Source organism: Rhododendron vialii, chromosome 2a (genome assembly GCF_030253575.1).
Source record: "Rhododendron vialii isolate Sample 1 chromosome 2a, ASM3025357v1".
In the NCBI taxonomy this organism is placed as follows: domain Eukaryota; kingdom Viridiplantae; phylum Streptophyta; class Magnoliopsida; order Ericales; family Ericaceae; genus Rhododendron; species Rhododendron vialii.
The window spans coordinates 35,985,312-35,996,500 of NC_080558.1; the positions used below are offsets into that span (position 1 = coordinate 35,985,312).

Sequence of the window (11,189 nt, forward strand, 5' to 3'; positions counted from 1 at the left end):
ACTATTAACTCGAGCTAGTCTCACCAATAGTTTCTGATACGCATTCGTCAGATAAGTTGCATAAAATATTAGCACATCTCCAAAGCACATATAATCTATCCTACATGTTACATATCTCCAAAACAGATTATTTAGCCTATTTTGCTCATTCACGTCATATTTGTAATAGAAAATGGATCATTTTCAACTCTCGCGCACAAATAGGTCAAGGCACCTTCTGCATCACTGTCTGTAACCTCTATATTGCGTTGAGCTGTAAAACGATTGTAAAAATCTTTTTGCGTGTATCCGATACTCATATCCACCGGATTGTTGCGCCGCAAAATTCATTATGTGACTTGTTTTAATACCAACCTTATGCATAGTATTGGCCAAGGCTTTATCAGAACTATTAATCTTCCTGTGAGAGCAGAGAAAATGGATACCATGAGGCCCTATCATGGGATGGTTATGCAAGCTCACAAAATTATTAACCAAGTACTTGCCAGAACTGCGCTCTAATGTAACACTAAATACAGCAGGACATCCAACTCTAATAAGTGCATACAGCCCTTTTATTTGATCTTCTCCCTCCAATGTTTAGCGTCTCTATATCCTTCTTTTGAGCCTACCCACTTCCTTAGCTTCACGATACCAGTATTGTCCTTGTGCATATTATAGTTTCGAATACTAAAGCCGTTCATTTTGGCATATGCATTATAGAATGTTTTTCCATCTTCATGTATGTCAAATGTTATTTGATAGACTTCTTCTTTCGTTAATTCATCCAAACGTTTTTCGTCATTTCCGTTATCATTGCTAGAGTCGTCACAAATGTCAATCACTACATTCTTCTCATTCCCTTGAACATATTATCATTCATCTCTCAAAATCTAATCAAGACAAATAGGTTCACAACTAGTGGTAAAAACTAACATAGATATGCTTACCACAAATACTATATTACCTACGGTATAGCAAGCAAAACTATATTACCTACGGAGAGTACCTACCATTTTCATAACCATACTTACTACACAAATAAAATATTTTTTATTAAATTCTGGATATACTTACCACAAATACGGAGAACTTATTCTCCGATATTTCCTAAATACAATTTTCATCCGTAATAAAAATACCATAAAATGTGGTATGCATAGACATAAGAAATGGTAAGTATAACCATAAAGAATGTAAAAACCTGGAGAGCTTCATTAGATTATTGTAAAACACTTATTCGAGATTCTTCAACTTATGATCTTTTGGTAAGTTGGTATGAAGTAATAATCACAACTAAATTCAATTTGTTTTTGAAAAAAACTTACTTGGTGAGCTTCTTTAACTTATTATGGAGTTTCTTCTTAAATTTTCATTTTTTTGGACAAGAGGAGAGATGAATGAGAGCTATAAGAGTTAGAGTGGATAAGTTTGCAGGGTTTAAGGTAGGTATGAAGAAACCTAGTACTATTAATGCCATAATTGGTTGATGGTAAACATGGTAATTGGCAAAACGTGATCAGTTTGCGTGGTAAGACTAGTTTAAGCATATAGTTGTTTTACCCTTATTTCATGGTAATCATTGTCAACCACGTGGTAAGTGTTATCAACAAATATTAGTCCATCGTAAAAATTCAGCTTTTGTGGTATCTCTAGCTTTATGATTTGGTAAGTATATCTTATTCAATAGTAAGTATGACATTAATGACGGGTATGTATACATTTACGTATCATCATTAATGTCATAGTAACTACCACATTAAATTTTATTTGGATCTACTTATATTATTTTAATGATAAATTAAATAAAAACATTTATATTAATAAAATTACTTTTAAAAAATGATCAAATAAATGAGATATTTCAATTTATTGGCTTGGTCAAGTGATCAATGTTAACCACAAAGACTATTACTTCGTCATTTGCTAAGTGATCAATGTTAACTATCACATAACCATTTTTTAAATTTGCTAATTGTGTAATTTGAAGGATTGAAATAGACAAGTCCGTGGTTAAGCAATTAAACAAACAAGAGTGTTGCATACATCTGCCAAATATAATCTTAATCGGTTCAAATCGTCTGATTAATTAGCTAAACATATAACCAGATCAATCAATTAAAAATGAATTAATCCTTGTTGATTGATCGTTGCCAAGTATATTAGTATCAATACTATTAGTTGTTAGATTTGCAAATGATATCTTATTGATCACTATAAACTATATTAATGAAATTGAATAGCCTAATTTCATTAAATACTACCATAAATTCAACTGAAAATCCTATAAAATTATTCAACAGCTATTAAGCAAAAATATATTTATTGTTCAATTTTGTTGTAACAATGAACTTATAGCGTTATTTTATAATATATATATTAACTAAATTTATAAACTATCAAAATATTAAATGACTATCTTATTTTTTTCCATAATATTTAAAAGTAAGTTACTTAAATATATCTATAATAAATGGTTATTTAAAAATAAAATAATTAAATACATTTATAATGTAATTTGAAAATTATGGATAATATTTGTCAAATTTTTTGTTTTTAGATAATTCTTTTAATTATATCTTCCTAAGAAATTAAAATTTTAAATTAGATTTATAATCGAACACCATTTTTTAGGTTTTTCACTATCCAATTCTTAGCAAAAAGACAAAATATATGGTGTATATAGTTTAAAGTGGTGTGAATATATAAATACCCAAAATCTCTAAATTTTCCCACCAAAAAATTGGGTATTTTTTTAAAAAAAATTAATGGTAACTTGTTACCAAACCAATCAGTTGTAGTAAGTGTTGTCTATTTGTGTGCTAAGTGTTGCCTATTTCTGTGGTAAGTAATTCTTCATTTTTTGGTCAAAAGTTCACAAAACCATCTCGGTTTTAAAAAAAACCAACATACTTTTGGTTTTTGGTTTTGATCCAAGGGCTGTGATTTATCTATTTTCAATCCATTGATCCATATTCATTGAGAGTATGGTGCTCCCAACCCACTTGGGAGCACCATAGAAGTTTTGATAAAAGATAGTTGCATAAGCGTCAGGGTTTTCGTTAGATTTTGAGTGGTGTTGAAATCCTTTTTCCATCTTCGTTTACTCTTTTAATAGGCAAAGCTTCAATTGGTGAAGCCCTAGAATGGAGTGATTTTGGATTCTCCCATCACCATGGGCGGCTAGCTAATCTTTCTGTTAGAATGTAGTGAAGTCCGGCCCCCGCACTACACGTGTAGTGTGTATTGCGGCCGATCCGGTCGTCCATCTCAACAATGGACGGCTCGGATTGAGATCCAAACAATCGACGACTCGAATTAGTAGGAGCTTTGATTAAATCCGAGCTGTCCATATCGAGATGGACAGTCGGATCGGCCACACTACACGGTGTAGTACGGCAATCGCACTACAGCCCCTTCCAATTCAAAACTCATAGGTACTTGGTTAGGACTTCACGAATTGGAAGGGGCTGTAGTGCGGTTGTCGCACTACACTGTTTTTATTAGTTTAAGAATTTGGTCGTTAATATGATAGGAGCTCGAGTATAACTTTGAGACCAGTGGCAACACCACACTTGAGGGTGTGGGGTCAGCCAACCCCATGGGAATTTTTTTTTTACTATTGTAAAATTATTAATTTTTTCCAAATTAATAAATGATTCCATTAAATTTTGATGCTGATACCACACTAGATAATTTTTCAATCTTAGAAACACCACAAAAAATTTAGGAAAATTATTTTCACACTCCCTTGTTTTATAGGTGCACTCCTCTTCTTGTCTTTTAGTGAACAAATTACACAAAAATTTCACTAAATAACAAAAAATGGGGTGCATTTATCAATAAAGGGAGTATGAAAATCACTAAAAAAAACCTAGTGAATAAAAGATGAATAGACTAAAACACAGCTCCCCTTTACCGCTCTGTTCTCTCTTCATTGCGTATTTGTCTTTCCATGTAATAATTCGAAGATTACTATGGGTTTGCTCTTTCCTAAGCTCTCAAGTTTTATCAACTTCCACGCGGCCATTCCATACAGGGCTTTGCCTCGAGTTTAATCAAAGTCTCCGCTAGTGGACAATGGAATTAGACCCCAGGGATTAGTCGAGATAACTGGCCCGAACACTCCAAGTTATAAAAAAGATTTATACGTAATTAATTAGTAAGAGTGTTGATGTTTGTGAATGACCCCATACTCACTACAACAAATTACACCATTCCCGACTAACGTTTTAGTCACCTAATGTCTACTTTTTAGTCGCCAAAGGATTTTCCCGACTAAATAATTTAGTCGGTAATTTAGTCGAGTAATGTGAGTCGGCAAATGTAACTTTTTAGCGACTAACGATTTAGTCGCCAAATGTCATTTTTCCCGACTAAAATACCTTAGTCGCTAAAATTCTGTTAGTCGATGAATATACATTATTAGCGACCAAATACTTTAGTCGCTAATAATAATTTCCATGTGACATCAGCATCGGGGAAAAGAAATTCTACGACACAGTGTGCCACCTCAAACAGCCACGTGGACTTCTGAATTGTCCTCCCTTTTAATCAGGGAAGTGCAGTTGCCAAGTTTCGAAACCTTGACCTCTTGTCTGCATGCCCAGCCACTTACCAATAAGTTAGCCATGTACATGTTTCAAAGTACGAAATTTTAATTTATATACTTTATACTCCTTAAGTGAATGCATCAACATTATTTTTGAAATTAAAATTGAAGTACTTCATTTTTTTAATTTGAAAATTTTATTTTTTCTAATCATATTATTTCTAAAGAGTCATATTTAATTTCTGATCATTTTATCCTAAAAAACCATAATTGATTTTTGACTATAAAGCTCTCATTAGTCAGCCTTAAGAAAGTCGTAGAATCAAATATCTCTTAGGGCTAACTAACGTAGCCTTAGAATCAAAAATTAATTATGACCCTTTAGAATAAAGTGATCAGAGGAATAAGATCTTCACATCGGTTTAAACGAATTGAAAATTGGAACAATTAATTTTTCAACTATATATAGACCATTTATATATTAAAATATATAGTTAAAAAATTAAGTGCTCCAATTTTCAATCCGTTTAAACCGATGCAAAGATCTTATTTCTCTGATCATTTTATTCTAAAGGGTCATAATTAATTTTCGACTCTAAAGCTCTCGTTAGTCAGCCCTAAGAAAGTCGTAGAATCAAATATCTCTTATGGCTAACTAACAATAGCTTTAGAGTCAAAAATTAATTATAACCCTTTAGAATAAAAATATCAGAGAAATAAGATCTTCATATCGGTTCAAACGAATTAAAAATTAGAGCACTTAATTTTTTAACCATATTTTTTAATATATAAATAGGCTAATAAGTGCTCCAAGTCTTTTAAAGTCCCTATCGTGCATAGCTCGAGGGCAGCCTAAGTTTTTTGTTTTTAAATCAAAATCGTCTATCAAGTATTTAAGGACGTAAAATATCATATTCTAATAATGAATCTGTGTCCCGATAAAGGGGGTTTCTAAACTCGATAAACCCAAAATTTTACGAGAATGATTAAAGCATGAAGTACAACAACATGAACGGAATCGATCGTTGTGATTGTGTTGCGATCATCTGGCTACTGTACATTAGATTATAACACAAAGACCTTTGATTCAAAAACAAGTACAATCAATGTATAGATTTTAAAGGTAGTTGCCGGCTCATTTTTTTTAATGCTCGATCTGAACCGTTAGGATTTTACGTTTTACCAATTATAGCATTGTCACAAAAAAAAATTAGATATCATTAGATATCGGTGACCACATTGATCGAAAGACATTTAATGCCTTTCAGAGATGTTTAAGTGTTATAGTGTACTAACTGAGCCTCGTCTAAGGTTTTTTTGGGCAATCGAAAATCAACTATCTTTAATGTAATACGAATTAGATCAATCGTACAAAGAATGAAGTTAACAACATATGGATAGACACTTGATCGGATAGCAAAAAAAAATTTATTTAAGAATTTGTGTGCCGATAAAGGGGATGTTTTAACCCAATGGAGCCAAAATTTTACGATAATTTTATGATTAAAAAGACAAAAAAAAATGAACGGTTTCGATTAGGAAGGTTGCATCGTTATTAATGTAGTCGAAACTAATATTTCCTTTCTTGAATTTTTTGTAGAGGAGAAAAAAAAATATTCCCTGACTAAATTTGTTTTTAGTCGGTAAAACTCTATAAATCCCAACCAAATCATTTAGTCGGGAAATTTATTTCATGTTTTGATTTTTTAAATTGGGAAAAATTGACATTCCCCTACTAAAATGGACTTTAGTCAGCAAAAATATATAAATTCCGACTAAAGAATTTAGTGTGGGAATGTATTTCAGCGACTAACATTGTTTTAGTTGCAAAATGTATACTTTCAGCGACTAAAAACGGTTTGGTCGCCAATTAGTGTTGTTTTAGCGACTAACAAATTATTTTAGTCGCCAATTGGTATAGTTTTACCGACTAATAGACTTTGATCGCTAAATGTGCGTGCATTCACCGACTAAATGTTTTTGGTCGCTAATTGGTATACTTTCAGCGACTAAATATTTTTTAGTCGGGAATGGTGTAATTTGTTGTAGTGACTCTTAAAGTCCTAGAGTCGCCACTGTTTGAGACTTGCTTGTTTTTACATGAATTGTCTTCCGTCCTTGGTGGTGTCAGATGTGGCCAGGTTAGCTTATAGTAAAATTTAGATAGCAGAAATCCTAGCCGTACCGACCAATTTCAAACCGAAACCGTACCGATGGCCGCTCCGGGCTGTCTCCGGCCACCGGACGGCCGATCCGAGCCGTTCAAAAATTCTAAAAAAAAAAACCGAGTGGCCCTATGCGGGAATAAATGGCATCCGATGTGTGTAGGATGGTTAGATCGAGTACCCTATTTTTCGTGTATACTCGTGTATATATATATACGCGAAAAATAGGGTACTCGATCTAACCACCCCACACACATCGGATGCCGTTTATTCTCGCGTAGGGCCTCTCGGTTTTTTTTTTTAGAATTTTTGAACGGCTCGGATCGGCCGTCCGGTGGCCGGAGGCAGCCCGGAGCGGCCGTCGGTACGGTTTCGGTTTGAAATTGGTCGGTACGGCTAGCACTTCTCTTTAGATAGTCATCATTTAGATAGTAAAATTTCTGAATGGTCATAGTTACATGGTTACAGAGTTAGGCAGAAATCAAAACCGAAAATTTCTGAATGGTTATTTATAATACAATGGATTTAAAAACTGACCAAGTAAATTGTATAGCGTATTTTAAGCTATTTATTGGTAGTTAAAGATCACGTGACAATTCTGCATATAGGTGCAACAATATCCATTTTTATTAGGCTGACCCTATTCTCAAGCAAGAAAATAAGGGCCCTTTCCATTCTCCCCAACACCACACACAAATCACACATGGTCCACCAATTTTATTACTAACATATCATGAGTGAGTAACAGCTTGCTTTTATATATATATATATATATATATATATATATTCGTTTCCCGTGAGGGGGTTCGCATTTTAGTTAAAATGAGGACCTCTCCATTTCTTCAATTTTTCGATCGAATTTCGATAATTCGAGCAGCTCAATGTGATCAGAACGTGATTTTAAGAATATTGAATAGAAATCAACAAAAAAATAACTGTAAAGGGCTTCATCCGAACAGTTTTTTATTAAATGGTTCAAAAAAATTGTTCAAATCAAGCCGTTATCGGTCATTTTTTTGGCCAATTTCTCGCAAGTACCCTTAAAATCATGTTCTTAACACATTGACCGGCTCGGATCATCGAAATTCAACCGGGAAAGGGAGGTCCGCATGTGAAAAAATTTCGTATATATATATAGTCTGGATCATGTAAGGAATCCCAGACGGAGCGTTTCATGCGGACCTCGCGTCTCAGCTGTTGAAAACACGATCCAACGGCTAAGACGCGAGGTCTGCACAAAACACTCCGTCCAAGATCCCTTACCTGATCCGGATTATATGTGTGTGTGTTTAAAGGACAGAAATTAATGGTAATCCACATACACATTATTAATTAATTAGTTTCCTCACCCTTTGAGGAAATCTATGTTACTCCACCACAGAAACCTTTCCCCATTTTTCATACCATTGTTAAAAATAACAATGTTTGTGGGTTACAAATTGATTATTCAACGACACGTACAAAATGATGTAAATTTTCGGCATCATTTATTTTCCAGCACATTAAACACAATAATCGTTCTTATGGAGTCAAGTCGTACAGGTTTATTATTGATTTAATTAATCAGATTCGACAGTAAATGACGGTGAAATTAATCCAAATGATCAGTCGAGATAAACGTAAGTTTGCCCAAATACCCTATATCACAAAAAAACTTCAACAAGCATTTTCACATCATTCCAAAAGTACCCTAAGTCTAGACCCTCTTTTTTGTTATATCTAAATTAGTCCTGGCAGGTACTTCGAACCTCGTCTGCTGATCAAAGGGTGGAGTTTTCATCAGTTGTGCACTAAAGTAGTGTCATGGTGACGGTCTGTCCTCCCAGACGGTAGTTATGGCTCGAACCGGACATTCCATTGGCAGGTAGGGAGCCCCTATGGTCACGCCCAAGAGGAGTTGCTACGCTGGTCGCCTCCTCTCACTCTTATTTGGTTATAAAAAAAAAATTGTTCCTTTACACATACGAACTCGCATTCATATAGGCCATGGTCTATTTTAGTAATTCACTTTGAACCTTTTAAAAACCAGTTTTTCTGAACAGCAACCTTTTAAAACCAGAAGTATTTTTTGTTGTTTTTTCGCTCACCCAAAATCCTCCTCCATTCTAGCTGTCCGCTTGTCCCCTTCCAACGCAAATAAACACCACCTCACCTTCACTCTTCTCCCCCACCTCTCTCTCTCTCTCTCTCTCTCTCTCTCTCTCTCTCTCACACACACACACACACACACACACACACATTACTCACTCTCCTCCATCTTCTACTGCGTTAAAAGACAAGAAGAAAAAAGAAACTCCAATGGAGAACACCCCAGAACTCATCCAAACAGGGCACTACTACTACTACAACACCACCACCCAATTCAGTGCACCCGAAAAGAGCCACACCGAAACGAAGCCCGCTGCCGAACATTTCGCCGTCGAGGACCTCCTCGACTTTCCGAACGACGATGTTTCGTTCGCCAACGGCACGCTAGACACCTTCACCACCGGAAACTCCACTGATTCCCCCACCGTCACCATCGACTCCTCATTCTCCGGCGGCGAGCCTCACTTCTCCAGCTGCGACATTGCCTGCCGGAGCTTTGCTGATCCTCAGTTTTCTAGTGACCTCTGTGTCCCGGTAATTACACGTGAATTCCAAAATGACATAATGTAGAGCTTTTTTTATAACTCAGGTAAAATTGTCAATAGTCGCGCACTTCGATTAATTTCATAGAACTGATGCCATCATCCCCTAGAAGAGCTCAATATCAAATGGTAAATGATTCATGGAACAAATTTTTTAAGAGATTACTGATCCCAAAAAGAAAATTTAGAGATAAATTAGTTTAAATGTTAAAAAGCACTTTCTGGTTTTGAATTTTTTACCCAGAAGCACTTTCTAGATTACAAATGCTAGGAACTTGCACGTTTTGAGGTCTCAAATTCCCAGTGCACCGTCTCAAATAAAGTTTTTCTATCTATCTATCTCGATTTATTACAGTTTCCAGTTCGATGAATTTAGATAATGAATGCTCGGTGAAATATTCATTAATTGTTTTGATCAATGCAGTTTAATTCCGTTATTAAGCACTGAAATTAGAGGGATGACGGTGAGACAAGAGTGAAACTGGAGGGACTACTACTAAAATTTGGCTGCTGATTTTACCACTCTTTTTTTTTTGTCCAAAAAAACATTTGGAAGAGAGTGGCGTTAATAATAAAAAAAAAAGAGTGGCAAAATCATTTCCCTAAAATTTACCCTTATACCGGAAATTCAAGGAATTAATACCATGTTTTGTGGTTTTTAACAGTATCACGATGATCTCGCTGAGCTGGAGTGGCTGTCCAATTTCGTCGAGGAATCATTTTCAAGCGAGGAATTGCGAAAGCTGCAGATAATATCTGGCGTGAATGCCCAACCCGACGAAGAATCCGAAACCCATGGATTCGAGCCTGAGCAAGAAAGCCGAAACAGCCCGAAATTCCACCCGGAGCTACCCGTGCCCGGGAAAGCCCGAAGCAAGCGCTCACGCGCCGCCCCATGCAATTGGGCATCCCGCCTCTCGGTCCTCTCTCCCGACACCACATCAGCATCGAAAAAGAGAGAAGGCGAAGACCTGGAGGCGGCCGCCCGAGATCTCCACATGGACGGGCGGAAGTGCCTGCATTGTGCCACGGACAAGACCCCTCAGTGGCGGACCGGGCCCATGGGCCCCAAGACGCTTTGCAATGCCTGCGGGGTCCGATACAAGTCGGGCAGGCTTGTGCCGGAGTACCGGCCCGCTGCCAGCCCGACTTTTATGCTGACGAAGCACTCGAATTCGCACCGGAAAGTGATGGAGCTCCGGAGGCAGAAGGAGGTCCAGATTGCCCCACAACAGCATCGGCAACAATTTATTCATCAGAACATGGTTTATGATGTATCCAACGGTGATGATTACTTGATCCACCACAATATTGGGCCCGACTATGGGCATATGATCTAGTGCGTCCCAGTCTACGGTAATTGGGTGGGAGTCGAGGTTTAGCGGTGAAATTTTAGCGGTAATTTTCCAATTTACTAGGGGTAATGTTTCCCCAAAAAGCTAAGGAAACCAGCGGGGAAAAAAAACGGTGGAAACCGACGGCCACGGGACCCACACAGGTGATTCGATCTATTCAATAAATTTTTTGAAAAAACCCGACTAGGTCTCATGAAAAATTGGTTTAATCCAATATGTGTAGATGTTCAATCTAATCTTTTATTTTTCACGGATCCGAAATCGGAATGAAAAAGATAGAAGATTGGATCGAACACTTAAACATAAATATCGGATTGAACTGAATATTCACTGGACCCACTCAGTTTTCTTTTAAAAAATTATTGAACGGCAGATCATCCGTGTGGGGCCCGAAATGGGTTCCGCGTGGCCGTTGATGCCCCCGTCAGCTTCGATAGCAGGACTGAATGTTACCCGACTTTGAAGTTTTGTAGTTTTTTGTTAAGAAAATTTTGATGCAAAAAAGAGG

The 11,189-nt window shown here is 36.4% G+C and overlaps 1 protein-coding gene across 1 annotated transcript; it reads left to right on the forward strand.

The window, feature by feature from the left end:
* Window positions 1-8,873: 8,873 nt before the first annotated feature.
* Window positions 8,874-11,189, forward strand: LOC131316499 (GATA transcription factor 9-like). Its single transcript, XM_058345893.1, has 2 exons — window positions 8,874-9,318; window positions 9,992-11,189. Exons 1-2 carry the CDS (start codon window positions 8,995-8,997, stop codon window positions 10,664-10,666), a joined length of 999 nt encoding a protein of 332 aa, XP_058201876.1. The 5' UTR covers window positions 8,874-8,994; the 3' UTR covers window positions 10,667-11,189.